The sequence below is a fragment of the Equus asinus genome, chromosome 3 (assembly GCF_041296235.1).
Source record: "Equus asinus isolate D_3611 breed Donkey chromosome 3, EquAss-T2T_v2, whole genome shotgun sequence".
In the NCBI taxonomy this organism is placed as follows: domain Eukaryota; kingdom Metazoa; phylum Chordata; class Mammalia; order Perissodactyla; family Equidae; genus Equus; species Equus asinus.
The window spans coordinates 143,033,891-143,055,297 of record NC_091792.1 but is presented as its reverse complement, the minus strand read 5'-3'; the positions used below and the strand labels follow the sequence as shown (position 1 = coordinate 143,055,297).

Sequence of the window (21,407 nt, the reverse complement as noted above, 5' to 3'; positions counted from 1 at the left end):
ACCGATGTCCCATGAAGTATTCTGGAGATAACTGGAAGAAATAACAAATCTTATATCACTACTACCAGTTCTGCTCCATTGTTAAATACCACTACCAGAGGTAGGGCCAGGTTCTAACCCATGCCAGCGGTTGGTGAAGGCATGAGACCTAAAACTGGTACCATGCCACTTTGGCTAGTTTCTCTCTACATATCTCCATCCTCCTTCTACACTTTTATGTCATAGTTCCCAACAGCATGTAATGTAATTTTAACAATACAAATACGTTTAGAAAGTATAATATTTGTAGTGGGTTACTGGGATCAACTGCTCCCCTGCTCCCTACCCCACAACAGTGTTTGCACTGCTGCCACAATCCTTAACCTGATTAAGCTCTTATATGAGCCAGGCACTGTATTCATCCCTCTAAATTCATTGTCTGATTTAATCTATGAGATACCCACTCTTTTTATTCCCTCTTTACAGATGAGAAAACCAAAGCTTGAATAGATGAAGTAGCTTGTCCAAGATCACACAGCTAATCAGTGGAAGAGTCAGCCCTCAAACCCGGATCCTGAGTAACGACACAGCCAGCCCCCCCAAACACAATTTATATATTAATTCTACCTCTTCTTACAAAATAGTTTTCTTAACAGCACAATTCCTGCCTCTTAGAATGAAACTCACATGGAATACCTAATAAAAATCACTGGCTACCCATTTTAATTCAATACGAGTTTATGGAGAAAGGAACTTCCTGAAATTTGAATTTGTGGGAAGAGCCAGAGAAAGACAGAGGATATGTTTTGACAGACCTTTCTGCCACAGTTCAGCACCAAGTTTAGGGAGCCAGACAGCTAGGTTCTGGTTCTGGCTCTACCACGGGCTTGCTGTGAAATCTTGAACAAGTCATCCAACCCCTGGGCTCATTTCCTTGTTTGTAAATTATAACAGGCCTATCTAACCAGATTGTTGCATCTGATATTATCTGCTGACTCCAAATGGAAGGGGAGAATTACAACTTACCTCACCCCAATCCACACATAGACTTTCTCTCCCTTCATCCTCCCAATATAGCTATTTCACAGGGGTTTTTTTGTTAAATAAATAATATCTATGTTATGATAAGTATTTTAGATTTTGTTCACTGCTGAGCTCTGTGATGTCTACTAATTAAATTTTCTTTTTTACATACATTTTTGTTTGCCCTAGAGTTAATAATTGTCTTAATGTTTTTACTTGCTTTTTCCTGACCCAATGAGAAATTCTTTGTCAGAGCTAAAACATACCTCTAAATACGTTCAAACTCATCAGACAACTGATCCATTCCATTTCTTTCTGGGAGGCATCCCACCAGGAGCCCTTAATCCTCTTGCTCTGACTGGCTTCTCTTCAGGCATTCACTTAGCTGACATCCTAGAGCTCTCTTTTGTCATCACCTCAGGAATATCCTTTGCCTCTTTGGGTTTGGACCTCTTATTTCCTGGAACTCATATCTTCTTTCTTGTTTTACTCTCTTGTTTTTATGGAGCACATCCTTTAGTAACTTTCTGAGCTACTTGTAAAGACCTTGCAATATAAAAATATTTTGTTCTGCTCCAAAATTTGATCAACTTTACATTCACTATCTTAGTTAATCCTATGAGATGCCTACTAGTTTTACTCCCATGGCAGTGAGAGGCAGTAGCTGGATATTGACTTCTAGGTTGACAATCAGTCAAAATTTTTAATACAATACTCTATTCTTTTCTAGCTTGAAGTGGTGTTTTCCAATGTGATTCTCAATTCTTTGCATATGACCTGTTTCTTTGTTTTCTTCCTGGAATAGTTTCATAAGTTTTCTTTGTTCCAAATGTTCTGACGTTTTTCAGTGATGTGTCTAGGTGTGTGTGTGTGAGTGTGTGTGTGCATGCACATATGCGTTTCATTCATTAGGCTGGCATTAAGTGAGTGGGCCGTTATATCTATAAATTTATATCTTTTGGTTCAAGAGAATTCTCTTGTATTATTTCTTTACCGGTTCCCTTTACTCCATTTTATCTGGTATTTCTTTCTGAAATTTGTATGGTTTGGATATTGGACTTCTTGGGCTGCTCTTCACATTTTCTTGGGGTTTTTTCCTCTCTTATTTTCCATCTCTGTTTTTTTTTTTTACCTAATTTCTCAGAGATTTTTCTCAAATGTATTTTCCAACTCTTCCATTAAGTTTAATTTCTGCTTTCATATTTTTAACTTCCAAGAGCTCATTCTGATTTTCTGAATGTTCCTTCCCATAGTAGTTTGTTCCTATATCATGAATGCAATATGTTATCTTACCTCTCAAAATAAGAAGACTTTTTTTTAAATGTTTTCCTCTGCTCTACATTGCCTTAGTTTTCTCCAATTATTTTTTGTTTCTGTTTTAGTCTCTCTTTCATATTAGAGTCCTTCCAGTAATATCTGGTCATCTGCTCCCTGTAAGAGTAAAACATCCAAGGCTGACTGGAAGGTCTAGGAGCATGAGAAGGAGTTACAAGTGGTTGGCTTTACTGCAGTGTGACATGATGAGTGAAGCCTTTTCTATTGAACTGGTCAGTTTCCCCAGAAAGGAATCTTTGCTCTCCTCTCTGGCAAAGGATAGGCATGCTGCCAACATTTGGAAGTGAAAAGAGATCTGAGGTCTCACTGTTCAGTCTGAAGACTTTCTCTTGAAACTTCCTTATTTTCATTATTGCATAGTACCTGTTCCTCCATGGTGCCTAATTGTCCTCAAATCTAGATCTTTTCTGGCTCAACTTCATTAGGACCCAAACTACCTGTTTTCTGCCTTCGTCTAATGGGATCCGGTCTCTTTGTTCTTTCTGTATGATTTCAGCCTGTTCACTTATTTTCCATTCCACCCCACACCCTCACCTTCTAAGATACCTGGTACCTCTAATTCCTGAGTATTTCCAGAATTTGGCAGTGCAAAACAGCCTGCTTCTTGTTGATTCCTCCCCCACAAGGTCAAATTTCACTATTATTTTAATGCTGTGCCAAGTCAGTTACCATTGTTTATTCTCTTGTGAGATTACAAAATGTAGTTGACATTTCTTCACCGATGTCACCCCCTTTTTCATTCTCTTCATCCTCTGGGGTTCAAATCATTTTTATGTCTTTATTGTCTTTGGTTGGGTGTTAGGTACCACATTTAATCCAAAGTATATTTTCCAATATTTTCACTTAATATTAGATCAAAAGCATTCTCCCCTACATTACATATTGAAAACATCATTTTTGATGGCCATATCATAGGATGTCTAACCATGAATCTATAATTGAGAATTTAAGATGAGTCAAATTTTTATTTTTATAAGCAACATCAGAATAAACATACTCTTACATAAAGTTTTATCTTTGTCTCTGATAACTTCCTTAAGATGTCTTTCTAGAATAGTATTAAGTCAAGTTTTAAAAATTATTTAAGATATTGATACATGTTATCTAATTGATTTCCAAAGTGGTGGTAATAATTTATACCCCCTCAAAAGGCAGAGGCAGTTGCTGTTTGGAATTCATCTCATCATCACCAACATCACCACCAACATCATCGCCAGCATTATTGCTTCTCAAAATATTTACCAGTTGTGTCTCAGTATTGTTTTAATTTGGACTTCTCTGCTGACAAATATGACTATAATTTTTTCATGTATTTGTTGGTAACATATATCTTCCATTAATTGCTCATGAACCAAACTCATTTTTTTCCTAGTAGAATGTTAGGTTATTTCTTATTTTTGTGAACTGTTAATTTCTTAAAGATATAAAGCCTTTTACACTAGATTTGTCAAAAATATCTTTCCACTTCATTATTTGCTGTTGTTTCCATTATTTGTCTGTTTATTACACTTCTGACATAAAGAATTTTTAAATGTTTACATAATAAAAATTATCACTCTTTTCTTTTATGCTTACAAAGCCTCCCCATTCCAAGATCAGATAAATATTACTCTGCATTTTCTCCTTTTATTTATATGTTTTTTATTTTTTCATTTTACTCTTTTCCCTCTGGAATTTAATTTGCTGTCTTTTCTCCTGGTCAGTTAACCAGGTAACCCAACATCATTTATTGCATAACTGTCAGTTCTTCAACTAATATGTAATCCAACTTTGACCATATCCACATCCTAAACTCTTATTTTTACTAGTCTGTTTCTGGTCTATTTCAACCCCATTTGTCTGCAATTCTTACCCCAGAACATCCTGTTTTAATTACCATAACTTTATAGTGCATTACAATATCTGCTAGAGAAAAGCCTGCTTTACTGCTCTTTTTTTAAAAATTTTTTTTTAGCTCTCTCATTGCATTTATTATTCAGAATGAACTTTAGAATACTTGGTCAAGTTTCCAGAAAACAACAGCAGCAACATGATTTCGATTAGAATTACATTAAATATGTACATTCATTTGAGAAGAATGAAAGTGTTGACAGTATTCATTCCTCCTTTCCAGGAAGATGACACATTTTTCCACTTATCCAAGTCTTCTTTTATGTCTCCTGTTAAAGTTTTACTGTTTTCTTCATACAGAGTCTACATTATTACTCAATGAGTTTATTCCTAGATAGTTTATATTTTAGTGCTATTTTGAATTGAATTGAATCAGTCATTCTAGAGCAGTTGGTGGATATCTTTTTCCTCAAGTGAAAACATAGTCCACTGGAGCATAATTGTCTCTTTCTTCAAGGCATTCCTGTGTGACTTTGGTACGTATTTATCGAGCAGGTGCTATATGTAGAGTCTTGGACTCCTGATCATCTGGAGGGCTAGAATGCATATCTTGGGTCGTTCTGAAGGGCTTTTAGCCTGGAAAGACAGCCTCATCTTTTACCTGGGGAGGGAGCTTCATATTTCTAACTGGTTATCACTACTATGCCAGAAAGTTACTAATTGTTGTATATTTATTTTACATTGACTCAATTAACAACTCTCATATTTTCTAACAATTTTTCAATTTTTCTAAATATGTTTGTTTTTCTACGTAGACAATAATTTTACTTATTAATATGAAATTTTTGTCTCCTGTTTTCCATATCTTATTTCTGTCTCATGTATTAGTAGGTTTGCATGAATGAGATTATTAACAGGATTGTCATGATCCTGGTCTTAATGGAAACACCTTTACAATAAGAATAATAATTGCTAATTTTTACTGAGTGCTTTCTGTATGCTAGTCACTTTGCCAAAGGATTTGGGTATATTATTTCCTTTAATCTTTATAATCATCTTAGTAGAAAGTTACTATTGTATTGTAATCTCATTTTAAAGGTAGTGAAAGGATACTTTAAGGCAGAAATATACCCAAGGTTACCCAAGTAGTCAATGGCAAAGCAGGATTCAACCTCACATTGGTTTGACTCCAGAGTTCACGCTCATAAGTAATATAACTAACATTATATTTTAGTATTTCAAGTAAGTATGATTGGTGATAGGAGTTTTTAAGGCCTACTATGAGGTTTGCTGTGATTATTTTGGTTAAGAAAGGAGATGGGAGAGAGACAAGTAAGTTGATTCTAGGATGAAACACAGGCAGGAAGAATACGTTAATGCAAGAAAGTACAACATAAGATGCTTCTCCATAGTTCCTCAAGTTATGTATGAACACCAAGGTCAATTACTGAGGAAAAGAATATATTTCAAAGATATGCATCTGGGAGCTTATTGTTATTCGCACACAAATAACAAAGCTGTATCATATGACCTCTTGACCATTTCAGTTTCCACAAATTTCTCAAGGAAACATTTTGGCCTCATTAGTTCAGATCTTTGATTCACTGACACTTTGATTTACCCGAAGGTAGGATTGAGGAGATTCATGCTATTTAAGTCGCATCTTGGCGAGGAGCTGAGTTGCGGGAGGCAGTGTATCTCCTTTTCCAGTGTGAAAAAAGGAATCCAGCAATGCTAAAAATAAAGTCTCTTAGAGTGTTACACAAAATTATGTATTTCTGCAGCGTATCCCCGGATTACTGACTGTGTAATAGCCCTGCTGGGTTCCCACCACCGCAAGAAGCCCAGGCCTGAAGCAGTGTGATCAGCACAGAGAAACATGAACGTCTTGCTTTTTCACCAGATAATTTCATTGTTGGGGGGAGGAGCTCTTCCAAAGAAGCGATTACATAAAAGTTTTTTGCTTTAAGTGTCACACTTCTTTAGGAAGGGGACAATTGATCGGGGCTAATTAGGTATTCATCTAAGAACTCAATTTTTTACAAGCTTTAGGAAAGCTTACCCTTGACCAGTGAACAGAGAGGCAACTGGATCTGAATTAACCAGCACAGGCTTACCCTTCATACCCAGGTTCTAGTCTTGGTCCTGCCAGGCAAGGCTCTTAACCTGCCAGCCCTCGGTTTAGCCATTTGACTATTGGTAATAATAACACTGCTGCCATTTCCTTCATAGGGCTTTGGTGAGATTGAAAAAGGAGTATAAATGGAAAGGTGCTTTTGAAAACTGAAACACACTTGACATGTGTAAGGAAAAATCCAACAGTTTCCAGGACGCTCTCCCTAAAGAGCAGTCATATTTATTGCTCACCCGAACTCCTCTGAAAAAGACAAACAGTCATCAACAGTAATGGAGTTCTGCAGAGAACCAGCCTGTTTCCATTTCAATTCAAAGCCCACGAGGCAGCGAACTTTCAGTCCAGGCACTACCCCTGATTACTCAGTAAATTTGTCTGTTCCCCCAATATATGTGGTGAGCATTTGAACAGAAGCATCAAGCTATGCCCGATCACATTATCCTATAAGGCGGAGATAATCACAATTTAAAGGCTAGAGAAGAAGTGACCTATTTTACATGGACTTTATGAGAGATGTTGGAAAGAGTGCCCTGTGATCCCAGGACTACTTGGTAACTCAAGCTTTGGGTCACCACACAGCTCCTTAGTCCCCTCAGTCCCTTTGGCCAGTCATTTCTATATACACTGTACAGTGGCTCTGTGGACTGGGGACTGAGCTTAAATGGAGCTTGAGACAGGGGCCATGGAATGATTGAGTAGTGAATTAGATAGAAAATTGCAGCTTTTGTGCCCTAAGTGAGAGAATTGCTGCGTTCAACCAGCTGCTACAACTTGAGTATTTCTCACTTCTTCTGACATTTTTTCAACAGGGGAACTTGATGTAAAACATATTTGTCTCTTTAGATACTCAAGAGCTGCCTTTTCCCCTCAACCTTCTTTTAAAATCTGCTCTCCACACCTCAAAGTTCTTTACCCGTTGTCAGCGTGGATTGTGACCTATCTAAGTCAATGCGCAAGAAAGAGTTCCAGAAGGGAAGTGTGTTACAAGTCTTAGACTCTCAAGGTTCAGTGGGGCCCAATCAGAATAATCAGCCATGAAGATGGCACATAAGAGTACAGGAAGCTGAATGTACAAGGCAAAGACACTACAGGGAGAATTTGTTTCTCATATTGGTTTTTTGGGTTTTCCACAAAACTCTTCCCTTCCTAAGAGGTGCTTGAAATTGAGTCAAATTTGAAAACTATAAAGTCCCTGATTCATTTATTTGCATTTGTTCATTCATGCCTAAGTACAATTGGTTGTCCTAGAACAGGCAGATGAGGGCCCTGGTTATACACAGCAAACTTGATTTCAGCACACATGATGTCAGCCTTCTCCACGCCTGGTACTATGCTAGGCCCTGAGAGAAATAGGAAAATGAATAAAATTCAGACTCTGGCTTCTGGGGATTGACACATAACTCTGATCCAAGACAGGGTAAGAAAACTCCTAAAAGAGAAACATCAAATGCTTTGGAAGCCTCCCTAACTGATCTACAGCTTTTTTAAATAAACCCCAGGAGTATGGATTAGGTTAAGGATAAGACAAATGCCACAGCAAGGCCTCCAACTCTATTCGCAATCTGATGCCACCAGATGGAAGAACCTCTTCCCAGCCTCACTGCCCATCACACTCCACGACACAACCAGTCACTCACAATTTTTCAAACATGTGCCGAACATTTATTCTTCCAGTTCTTCGTTCACAAGCCTCCCTCTGTCTAGAATGCCTTTTCACCCTCTTCACCAGCCAGAAAGCCCTTACTCTTCCCCTAAGATCCAACTCAGCGATCTGTGGGGGTGAAAATGAACAATGAGATGTCATCCCAAGGTCTCTCCCAGCCTTATACATCAATGATATGTGCATGTAAGAAGTATATCAAACAGTTCACCTTCCTTGAACCACGAAGCCATTCCTGACGCCCTGAGGCATCACTCCTCTTGGTCCTCTGAACTTCCATCCCACATGCTCAGACTGAACTAGAGCACTGAACATACTGAATTGTAATCAGTTGTTTATTAGTTTATCCTTCCAAGCAGAGTGGGTACAACTTGAGGTCAGGGTCTGCATCTTATTTAATTTATTTTATTTAACAGTTACATGGCCATAACTACGTGTCAGCACTATTCCAAGTGCATTACCCACTTAATCCTCACAATCACCCTATGAGATAGATGCTATTCTCCCATTTTGCCCATGAGAGAACTGAGACAGACTGAGTTTGAGTAACATGCTCAAGGTCATACAGCTGATAAGCAGTGATCCATGATACAAACCGAGCTCTTAAGTGTTACATTATGCTATTTTCACTTATCTTTGTACCTCAGTGCTTTGCCCAGAGGTCCAGTATTTAAAATGTGGAGCTCAATAAATGTATATTGGCTGATCAAATAAATGAGCAGATGATCACTACTGGTTAGCCCCAGCTAGCTCCTCTTGAAAAGTTCCCAGCTATATAAGTGAAGAGTAATGAGCAGACTTGGAGAAGATTCAGAGAAATTCAAGAAGATGGAAATGAAGAATTACACCTAAGGATTTAGGTTGCTTAGCCTTGAGAAGCAAAAGCTTAGGGCTGCTTTCATAATGATCTTCAAGGCCAGGAAGGCTGATTCCCGAGGACAGTGACAGAGCTGTTTTTCTCCACCTCCAGGGAGGATGAAGGAGCAGAACTGGTCCTGAGCTGCAAGGGGCACGGTTTAAATCCACCACAAGGAAGAATTTCCTTAGCCTAAGAATTGTTTGTTAGACCTAGGAATGAGTTATGGACAGAAGCTATATAAGGTCATCTGTCTTCAGCCTTTCAGACTTGCTTCTGCTCAGAGTGAGGAGCATGTAGGGTGAAAACAATGACATGTCATCCCAAGGTCTCTTCTAGCATTTATAAATCTACAATATTTGAATCTAAGAAATATATCAAATACTCCACCTTCCTTGACCGAATGAATGGATGAATGAAGAAGTTCCACATAATTTAAAAGCAACAACAAAAAATTACAATAACCAAGAAAAGAGGTCTTCCCAAACATACCATTGTGCCAGAAGTGTAACAAAAGAAGAAAAAAATGGAACTTGTTTTTTGATGAACCTAAACTCTTATAGCTTCTACATTCAAACCATTTCTTGCCAGGCCCATCATTCTATTGACATAAGGTTAGAACTGGTCAGTCTACATCCTCAGGTGCTGATTTTGACCTCTCATCATGATTTTCTTATTTGATAGATGACATTAGTACTTTGAAGCAGATTTCTCTAAACATGAACTAAACTCAAAATATGAACCCTAATCCAGCGATCTCAACAACAGGTGCTTCAAATACAAACAAATCCTCTCCTGACAGCAGAAAACAATATCAAACTTACTTATTTTCCTTCCTACATGGAAACTGAAACACAAAATAGTAAGGGAATTGGCAGGAAAGGTAGAGAGTACCCAAAACTATCTTTGTATTTGGTATTATTTAAAAGTACAATTCTGCTTTATTTTCAGCTGATAGAAATAAAACCTTACACTTGTAGAATGCTTTACATCAGACAAAATTCTTTCAAACACACATTATTTCACTAAATTTTTACCTGGGAGGTGAGTAGCTTACAAAGGAGGAAATAGCTCACAGAGGTAAGGGACTGTCTGGGGTCACACGTCTAGGACCAGTAGCCCTTCCCCAGTCAGGTCCTCTAGTTTCCAGACCTACCATTTCCCAAACACCGTGGCTTATTAGGCGCGGGCCAGCTGGGCATTGGGCCAGGCTTCCTAGAAGCTTCCTTCACCATGTGCAACCTCTGTTGGGAGCCATGGAATTGGCCTACACCACTTTGAGAAGTTCAGTCAGTCCAATAACCTTAGGAGACCTGCTGAACCCAGAGACAAGCACAAGAAACTGTCCTCTGCCCCACGTAGAGCAAATCTGCCATCAGTGAAGCAGCAGAGCCTGGATCCTAACTCAGGATTGCACTGCTGGCAAATTGTACTCCTCTTTAAAAATCTGGCTCAAATGCCACCTACTCCGTGAAATTGTCCCTACCCCCTCAGGGAAAAGGAAGAAAGCAGAACAGGGAGATCACAATCCCTGCTCCTCACCAACCAGCAGTAGAAGTTGGGGCAGTCACTTAGCCTCCCTCAGCCTAAGTTCTTCGAATGTAAAATCAGGGCTTTGGGTCCACATTACATCTTAGCTCCTTTCCAGATCAAATTTGCAACTCCCTTCAGTCAGGCAAACATCATCAGAGTTGAGTGTGTGTCAGACTCGGTGCTAAGTGCAGAGACACAGAGACAAACAAGATACATCTCTGCCCTTGAGGAAGTCATCTTCTTGTGGGGGAGACAGGCACAGATAGACAATATCAATAGATGAGTTCACAATGGCCGCACTATAATTAGATTGCTTATTTTAAAGGGGTCTACCCCAACATAAAACATTAGCCAGAAATGAGTCGCTTGCCTCTCCATAATGTCTTTCAACTGACAATTGCCCAAAACAATGAAGCATCATCCAGTCTCCTCCCATCTTCCTTTAAGGGCCTCACTCAAGCATAATCAGCTTGGTTTACAAGTGAAGAAGCAAAGCTGCCACCTTAAGTAAGTTTTCCAGTGGTCAGATGGCTACCTGGTGGCATAAGCCACTGGCATCTCTGTACCCAAGCTTTTCCCAGAGCTGAAGTGAGCTGTGCGAGACAGCAGCATTAACTGTGACACAGCTGCTATTGGTTTTCTAGTATGGGTTATATGCTTAAATGGATTTTCAGATTTACAGTTGATTCTAGAAATTGCATCTAGTTCATTTCCAACTCCATGGGTAAGCTGGTTCATTTAAGGCAAACAGCATCCAATTAAAATACATTCCGAAAAAGTGAATGAACAAGGCATTTCTGCTCAACTCTTAATTTATTTGGAAAAAAACAAAAACTATCAGGGGGACTTCTCAAGGACCATATCCCATGACATCATTATGAGCTGAGAGAGTTAAAATAGGTATGATCAAAATATAACTTGAAAATACACTTTGAGAGGCAGCCTTGTATAGAAGTACAGGCTTCAGGGTCAGTCTGAGCAGGTCCACATTCCTTTTCAGCATCTCAGTAGCTGTGTGACCTTGGGCATGTTCCCTAACACCACTGACCCTCGGTTTCCTCATCTGTATAACAGGAATAAATAATATCTGTCTGTCAAAGTACTTGTAAGAATTAGAAGTGTAGCTTAGTGCCTGGTATAGAGTAAGGGTTAAAAACATAAACCATTAAAAAGCATTTTATTAAAGTCTTAATGATTCAGAGATTGATTATTCCATTAGAAGATCGTCATGCTTTTTCCCTTTCTTCCTCTTGCTTCCTGCCTGCCCACGTCACAGCTGCCCATAAGCTATTATTCCACGGATAAAAAAATGAAATAAAATCCAATTCAGATGGCACAGCAACCAAAGTGGGAAGAACACAGGCATTGGAGACAAATATACTGGATGGTTTTGGAGAGGTTGTACAACCTTGAGTCTTAATTTTTTATCTGTAAAATGAGGGTAATCATATCTACCTTATAGGCTTCTGGGGATGATTGGAGCATGTGTGCATGTATTTTTGTTCATACACAAGCACACACATCCATGCACACATACACACACACAAAACCCTGGGCACTGTGATTGGTAAAGGGTAGTTAGATAGGAAAGTATTGGATCAGTTTCAATAAGAAATGAAGTACTTGGCTAAACTAAAGCTTCAGCATCATCACTATTTGTTTTTAAAACTTCCCCCAACTCCATCACTGCCATGAATGGCCAAAAGAAGTCAGTTCTATGACAAAGGTCTTGCATCTCATGCCATCAGATTTAATTTCCTCCCTTAGGGACAGCTTGAATGTCAGCTGAAGAGGGGCGACTCCATGCATGTGGAGACCCAGGATGGCAATACAGATGACTGAGAGCAGCAGGCAGGCCTCGCTGGTGGGGGGGAGGGCCGGAAGCAGATGAGGCTGGAGCTGACACATTGTGACACCAAATGCCACGCATTACCAAGAGTTGGGGAGATCAAATGAGACACTGGGGTGCCCTTTGCATAACCACTACCTCCACGGCTGGAGGGAGAACTTCAGTTATCACAATGGAAGTGACAGAGGTCAACCAGCTGTGCAGGAGCACGTCTATGGAGGCAAGCAGCATACAGAACATTTTCATTATCTGCCTTTGGGGAAAATACTACGCTAAAGGTTCATGGGATGCTAACATTAATAGGATAGATGCTTTTTTAACGTAGACATTTGGATTTCAGGTTCTAGTTTAAACATTTTGTCCACAGTGATCTCTGAGTCATCTCCTGACATCTTTCTTCCCTTCATCCTCCTTTGAAATGAAGACTATATATACGATGCCAACCTTCTAAAGGAAAGGTACAAACAAAAGACAAAAATCCAAAAGTCACATCAACATACCATAAAATACCTGAATACTTGTTTAGACCCCTAGAGAGCCACCACATGACATACTCAAAGTAGCACGCAGAGATGTATTTTGTATCTCTTCCTACTTCCTAAATAATGCTCTCACTCAAAATGGAAGGACTCCAATTTCACGACAGGCTGGAGGATGTTTTTTTCTGAAGCTTCTTACTTAACATCACATTGCTTAGAACAGAACAGAACTGTCAATAACAGTACTACATTTCACTAAAATTTCTATTGCAGAGGAGAAATCTTATGAAGTTTCCCTCTTTTTATAAAAAGGGAGAATTATTTTTAAAAAATTGATGTTGAAAATCAACTCATTGTGAATCATTATTTTTATATGAAACTTTCTGCTATAGACAAAACGGAAAATCACAGTTTCACTTTATCCAACACCCATAAGAAATGCTTCACGCACGGAAGTGCTGTTTTTCCATAAGGCAGCAGCATTAAAGAAAAAAAGCTCTGGCATCACTCTTCAATATTGTTGTCTAATTAAATGGCAATGGAGTGGATGCGTAAAAATATGCATTAGAGGTGTGTAATGCGTAATGCGAAGAAGAGTAATCTGAGCCATTCAACAGGATTTAGGAAAGGATTTCAGTTGGCAGCTTACGAGACACGAGCATATAATTTTGCTAATTTGAAATAGGTATTGTAACGTATAAACATTACTGCTTTGCATATTTTAATGAAAACTGCCTCGACACTAAAATGAATCCTTTAGCTTGAACTCTCTGCATACCACAGAGCTCCTACCTATTATGAGTTCAGCATAAATAAGAAAGGCACGTAAGGTGCATTAAAAGAATGGTCACCTCATTAAAATAGGTTAAAACCAAGCCCTTTATTCCGGGCTACTATAACACCATAAAGTAAGTCTGATGACAGGTGTTGTATTAAATTTTTATGTTGCAATGAACTTGTACTCACACAAACCAAATCTGCATGTTTCCTTTGATATACACCTGCAACTTGTTAATTCAAGGGCCTTTATTAAGAAAGTATAAATTTAGCAACATCTATAGATTTGTAAAACCCTATTAGCTTGCTCAAGAATCTAGAGTAAATTCATTTGGAGTCTTATTTGCATGGTTTATAAAGAAATGGAAACTAATGATAACTTTTCCCAAATGGATGTGGCTGCAGATAATGCAGCTCTGCAAACACACTGATGCGAATTACCTAGACCTGGGTGAAAAGAGCTGAGCGAGAGATTTGAGTCCATCTGGAGCTGAGGACATCACTTACCTGCCAGCTCGCTTCTCGCTGAAGTCCTTTTTTCCAGTCTTCTTCCAGCCTGGGGGAGGTCTCATCCATTGCTGATGCTGCTTGCACAAACTGGATTCGCCAGTGGCTGTGACTCTCTTTCGTTGTAAGCCTTTACCAAAGCAGCAGCGAGGGCAGCTCAGGGGCCGACTGTCATGGAGAAAACGCCATGCCAGAGGATGAGGGATCAGGCAGGGAGAAGCCACGGGGGAACAAATTTGGGATACATGGGACTACCCTGAAAGCTGCCAACTGGCCAGGCAGGAGGCCAGCTCAGCCACTGAGCATCCAGAGATTAGGAACAACCAAGCTCCAGGGCCAGGGGACAATAGGTCATTCTTATGCTTCTGGCATAAAAGTCAGAGGAGGGAATTGCGAAGGCATGCTGTGTGCCCTAGAAATATGCACTTCTATGTGTGCTCCCCGTCTTCTCCTCACTCAACACACACTCTCTCTCACACCAGAATTTGCATTGTTCTGCAGGGTTGCATCAGTGGGCTGGAGTATCCTGGAAGAAATAAGCTACTTTACATAGAAGCAACACATTTCATTTGAACACATCTCCCCCAACACCATATGAATCACTCAGAAGCCAGTAAACATGAATAATAGCAAGCTCCTTTGGGTGAAAATAAACTCATTCCTAGAGTTGAATCCTGAGCATCTATCGTCCCCAGTTTCCCCTGTATAGGATGTTCCACGGCAGGCATTCAACCTGACCATGAACCTCAACCCTTTCCCCAAATCATTATTCAAAATGCCTAGAGGCTTCAGTTTGGAGCGACTCCTCAAAACTTGGGGCTCAATCAAGCCAAACTGAACCAAACTCCATCTTGCTTCATTACTGTTTCTCACACAGAATGATATTCTCTCCTGCTGTTTAGAATTGATTACCTGTAGTTTTAAGATATGGAGCTGGGGCTACCATCAATGGAAGCTAGTTCTTTTCCCTTAGAACAGTGGCTTTCAAACTTGGCTGCACAATAGAATCAACTGGGAAGATCTGTAAAAATACTGTTACTGAGGTCTCATTCCCAGAGATTCTGATTTAATTGGTCTGGGGGGGGAGGGGGCGAAGACACTGGTATTTTTTTTTAAACCCCACCAGATGAGTCTATTAAGTGCCCAGGATTAAAATCACAAAACTCAGTATCGAGTATCACTTAAGGTTTCTTTAATCTAATCACTCATCTGATGCTTGAATCCCCATGCCCTTGTCAATATCCAAATATCCATAGAAACAATGCTTATACCACCAAGGACGGTAAACACACTACCAAGACATTCCTGTTCCATGGTTGATTGCTTTGTCCCAAAATGAACTGACATCCTTCACCTGGCAACTTCCATGGCTATACTGTTTCTTAATTCCATAAGGAATGAGGATAAAGCCTATTTTGGAGGACAACCCTTCAGAGATCTAAAGACAGTAGTGGCCCCTGCTCTCAAGCCTCTACTAAAGTGTCTTTTTCCGGGTTACATTTTATTAGTTCCTTAAGCAAATTAAGTAAGATGGTTTCAGGTAATTTCTCCATCTTGGTTGCTGGCCTCAAAATATATTCCACTATCTCTAATGATAGTGATTGTAATATTCCAGAAGCTATTACAATATTCTCGCTATGATCTACCATTGCATATAAAGTCTAATAATCAATCATATGTCTTATTTGAAAAATTCTCATAATAACAACCACCATAATACTAATAAGCGCAGCCAGCATTTATGGAGCATGGATCTGGGCACCCGGAACTGTGTTCACTGCTTTATTAACCTTACCATATTTTTCCTTTACAAACATTCTGTGAAGTCATCACTATACTTCTAATTTTCAGATGAAGAATCTAAAAGAGACAAAGACATCTGCCTCGGTGATGGGCCAGGAGTTAGCCCCATTCTGATTCCAAGGCCTGTGTTCTTGATCCCTACTCCATGCTAGTCAATGCCCTTTCACTGAGGCAGTGTCAGGTCCCATTGGCTGTTTTGACAATCACATCTCACTAATATGGCATCTCAGTCAATTAGTACACTGAGATTTGCTCTCATCTTCAGATTATATAGGAAATGTTTTGTAGGCTATAAATTGCCATAAAGACGTAACTTCCTGTTATCATCTTTTTAATAATTACAAGACTATACCTTCCCCTCATCTCTGGCAAGGCAGATAAATGCAGAATCCCTCCTTTACTTACTTGGCTCCTCTCTTTTATTGGAAATACTGAGATGCTTCTTCAGAGATTACCCTGAAGTATAAGAGAGAAAGGCCAGAGGAGAAAAGGTCCAGAAAATGTCCCCAGAGACCAGACTCAGTGGAAGCCTCACTGGCCATCTGGTTCTTCCTCATCTCCTCTACATCCTTATCAACAGGACTCCACAAGGAAAACTGGGAGCAATTCGTTTTCCCATTTGAATCACACCATCTGCAAGGTAGTAGAATCAGTTCTTACAGAAGACAGTAAACGAAGTGGTTGAACATAGTCTTTGAAGTCAGACAGACCTAGGTCTGATTAGCAGTTCCATTATTATCTAGCTCTAAACCCCTGGGTAGGTCACCGAACCTTTCTGAACCCTAGTTTCCATGTCTGTAAAAGGGAAGTGTTATCGTCTCGGCCATAGTATTGTTCATCAATATCTGGTTTCCCTCTGTTCCAGACACACAACAAGATTGCACTTCCTTAAACCCCTTAAAATTAGGCATAACCATATGACTTGTTTTGGCCAACAAGATGTAAGAAAAATGATGGGTATCACTTCCCAGGGGGAGGCCTGAATCACCAGCACTTGATTCATAGCCAACTCTTCCCCGACTGCAGTGACGGCACAGGTTAATAAGACGTGCTCTAACATCAAAGGAGACTGGAACGCTGAGCCGGCTCATGGAGAACAGTCACCTTGGAGAGTCACCTGGACCAACAACAGGCATCATGGGAAGAAGGAATAAACTGCCAGGGTTGTTTGTTCCCTCAGTATAACCTAGCCTGCTCTGACCAATACACTGCCCATACTGTACAGAGCTGCAATAATAAAATGAAATAATCTACATACAGCATTTATCACAAACATCGAGTAAGTCTGCAATATCATTTTAAATAGATTCCATTACAAGCCCAGGCTGTTCCATTCACGTTCCTCATGCTGTCCTATTTCTTCCTTCTTTTACAGCCTGGGTTTTTCCTGCTCATGTGTTAGTAGCATTAAGTGTGGCAATTTCCATAGATGATGTAGAAATATGAATTTTAAAAAGAAAGGGTAAAAGTGTTCAATAATGCAGCGTCACTCTGTCTCAGAACGCAGACTCAGAATAGCATGACTTTAATGCTATTTATCATTTAGCAAGGAAATTAATGAAAGCAAAATGAAGCATCAAATAATAAATGTAGCTCGGTATGAATTTACTGCTGATAGAGTACACGTCTTCAAAATGTAAACATAATGAGAACATACATGAATACAGGAGCTTATTAAGTAGCGTAGCTTTTATACACTCTTCTTAAATCAAATCAAAAAAGAACCAGTTTTGTTTCTGTCTTTGTTAAATGTTTGCATTAAAGGGAGATTCAACTATGAAAATAAATTATAAGGAAAGCACGGATAAAACTCTGGTCAGATCACAACACTGACATTTTAAGACACAAACCCAAACTTGCTCTGCGATGCCACTGGGAGAGTCCTTCTTTTTTTTTTTTTTAATGTTTTTCAAATACAAGTGCTAATAACTATGCCTTGTGTTATGGATTGAATTGTGTCCTCCTAAAAAGATACATTGAAGTCCTAACCTAGTATCTTAGAATGTGACCTTATTTGGACACAGGGTCTTTACAAAGGTAATCAAGCTAAAATGAAGTCATTACGGTGGGCCTTCCTTAATCCAATATGACCAGTGTCCTTATAAAAAGGAGGAACTGCAGACCCAAAGACAGACACACACAGGAAGAACACCACATGAAGATGAAGGCAGAGATGGGGTGATGCATATACAAGCCAGTGAACGCCAAGGATTGCCAGCAAATCACTATTTTTCCCTCAAGATAAGCAGTTTATTAAGAATAGGCTAACTAATAAGAAATAGAAAGAGTTTTAGAATTTGTAACATTTTCCCTATGGAAAATTTATATATAAAAATAAAAAAGGGGGCCCAGCCCAGTGGCGTAGTGGCTTGGTTCATATGCTCCACTTTGGCAGCCTGGGGTTCACAGGTTCGCATCCCAGGCACAGACGTACACACCATTCATCAAGCCACACTGTGGCGCATTCCAACTATAAAAAATATCATAAGATTGGCACAGATGTTAGCTCAGGGACAATCTTCCTCACCAAAAAAAAATAATAATAATGATAAAAAATTAAAAAAGGAAAAATTTATACAAAATGCATCATTCAGCCTCCCTTGATTTTAAGGAAAATTCCTTTAATTTATAGTATAAAAATGGGTTAATACTTCATTTCAAGAATCAAAAGTCTAGAAGATAAAGAGTTTTCCAAGTGAATTAAACCTTGTATTCCATTTGTTATATGATCATGGAATATGGCACTTTAATTTGTTCTAATAGATGCAGATATTCTGTCTAAAAGAGAAAATGAAAGGAAGCCTGGGGTGGGGGGAGCAGCAGGACATTGATGAAAATAAGTACAGAGCCAAGGAGTCCCCAGGCAAGGAAGAAATATGATGGTCTTCTACCCACCAACAGGATTTCGTACATGCTTTCCCTTAACACCTGGGCTAGAATTTTTAAGAGTTCCTATCACCCATTTTATTATACACTTTCCCTTTAAATCCATTCTCAATGAAGTTTTCCAAGACATCTTCCCACAAACTTTTACTTATGTTTTTTCTTTTTTTTAATTAGAAGCTAATAATAAGGTGTTTCTCTTCAGAAATTTGCTTCACAAAAGAACTATAATAATGTACGAAATACACAACACCAGAGGTGTCTGTATATTAACTCTAACAAAACAAAACAAAAACAGCTGTCATAAGAGTGACAAATCTGAAAAGGATGAACTCCCGGATTGTAGTTGTATTTCAGAAAAGGGAAAAAAAAAAGGAATATCAGTTTGCAGTTCACTGTTTCACGGGAATAATGAAAGCTGACCATCCGCTCCGTAAAATATCTACACGGAACTACAGTGATGCCCACAGGACTGTGGCCGGTAGAAGCCGTAGCTGCTAGAACATTCTCTCACACACCCACGTACTTTGGCCCCCATATAGCTGAGTTACACGCCTCCCAAGATTCACTTGTGTTCTTCCCAATCCTATTGATACAGTTGTGCCCATTAATGTAATGATACAATGTAATTAAATGGCATATCTATAAAATATGAGTTTTAATGGAAAAGGAGTTTTGCTTTCATGAAACTAGTCAAATGTTTTGGAAAGATCTAATAAAGAAAAATTGCTTTTAAAAAAGTTGCTGTTCTAGGGGCTGGCCAGGTGGTACAGTGCTTAAGTTCGCATGTTCTGCTTCAGCAGCCCGAAGTTCAAGGGTTCAGATCCCTGGTGTGGACCTATGCGCTGCTTGTCAAGCCATGCTGTGGCAGGCGTCCCACATATAAAGCAGAGGAAGATGGGTACAGATGTTAGTTCAGGGCCAGGCTTCCTCAGCAAACAGAGGAGGGTTGGCAGCAGATGTTAGCTCAGGGCGAATCTTCCTCAAAAAAAAAGAAAGAAAGAAAAATTGCTGTTATAGGAGCAGAGATCATAAAAATCTACTCAGATCCTCTACTCAGCTTGCTGGTCACTGTCTTTAAATTCTTAATTCACATCAAAGAAACTGAAACTGGGAGCCGGCCAGGTGGCACAGTGGTTAAGTTCACATGTTCCACTTTAGTGGCCCAGGGTTTGCTGTTTCCGATCCTGGGTGTGGACCTATGCACTGCTTATCAAGTCATGCTGTGGCAGGTGTCCCACACATAAAGTAAAGGAAGATGGGCATGGATGTTAGCTCAGGACCAGTCTTCCTCAGCAAAAAAAAAAAAGGAGGGGAGGAGGATTGGTAGCAGATGTTAGCTCAGAATTATTCTTCCTCACACACAAAAAAAGAAAGAAATTGAAACTGAGCTTGATAGAGGTTCCTTTTGGAATATGGCTTATATAAAAAGACTCCAGAATTCCACTCTGTAGATCCAGAGAAAAGACTTTAGCTCCACAGCAAAATGGTTGTTAAGAAGTGTGCACTTACAGATTTTAAGCAAAATCTAATGTTTTGTGTAGGTATATGATTTATGATTCTCCAACTTAATCAACTTGTGTGATTAATCAGTCAACTAGCATTTTCCATTGTATGGAATAATAAGGTTTCTATGAGAAAAAATAAAATGGTAAACCAGGCAGGACTTTTCTTAACCTACATATTATGAACAGAGATAGAGAGAAATAGACTCAAATATTCAAACCAAGGAACAGAATCCATTTCAATACCTAAGTCTACTTATATCACTTAAGTAAGAAACAGCCTGGATGTAACTATAAACATTAAACATTGTATAAATTGGAGCCACGTAGACTCCAATTAATTACTGCATGGCATTACCGTGTCTTCCTATAACTATGTAATAATACCAACTGCCTAGAATCAGAAGGATTTAGTAGACATTTATTGATAGAAATCAGATGATTTCATCCAGAGTGTCTGAATTACTTTGATATGTTTGAGCCCGAAGCAAAATAATGTAATAAGAAACAACATACAGATGAGAACTTCAATTTTTCTCTACATAGGAATCTGTGGCTGATTTGAGAAGAATCAAATCTAAGTCCAACCCAGGTGAAGACATTCCATACATCATCCTTCCCAGTTCAATACAAAAATAATATTTCCCCTTCCAGTATGTTTATATACTATTTCCAATTTTTTGATGTCTTGGACATCAAGAAAGCCCAGAGACACAGAGTGTTGCCTTAGCAAATGTTAAGAACAGCAGAAATGAATTACAGAATACTTTTTTTTCCTCCCCAAAGCCCCCCAGTACATAATTGTTTATCCTAGTTATAGGTTCTTCCAGTTCTTCTATGTGGGGTGCCACCTCAGCATGGCTTGATGAGCAGCGTGTAGGTCTGCACCCAGGATCTGAACCAGCGAACCCCGGGTCACTGAAGCAGAACACGCAAACTTAACTACCCAGTCACAGGGCCAGCCCATACAGAAAGCTCTCTTAACAGAATTTCCTTTAAAGACCATCTGAAGCCACAAGACCCAGAAATAATAACCAATAGACTAATGAGTAGAGGGGGAAGATAGATCTTGTGAGTAGGATGAATGAGAAATAGGCTATATGGCTATAGAGCAGGCTAGAAACTTCTTTCCCTTTCTCCCCTCCACAACCACCCCCCTCAAAATCCTCCAGTAGTCGGTCATGGTGCTAAAAATTCCACCAATAATGGCTTTTGGTTTTAAAAACTTTTCTGTCACTGTCTATGAAATTGCAA

General features: G+C 39.3%; 1 protein-coding gene across 4 annotated transcripts in view; it reads right to left on the bottom strand.

The window, feature by feature from the left end:
- The window catches only part of PPARGC1A (PPARG coactivator 1 alpha), a 608,512-nt gene that overhangs the window by 267,338 nt on the left and 319,767 nt on the right, over positions 1-21,407 (bottom strand). For 2 of the 4 annotated variants that reach the window (XM_044767642.2, XM_070506129.1), the window contains exon 2: positions 13,963-14,130. The exons of the other annotated variants lie outside the window; for them this stretch is intronic. In XM_044767642.2, the coding sequence (XP_044623577.1) occupies positions 13,963-14,031 (69 nt within the window). In that variant the 5' untranslated portion in view covers positions 14,032-14,130. The remainder of the gene's footprint in view (positions 1-13,962; positions 14,131-21,407) is intronic. 4 annotated transcript variants of the gene reach the window in all.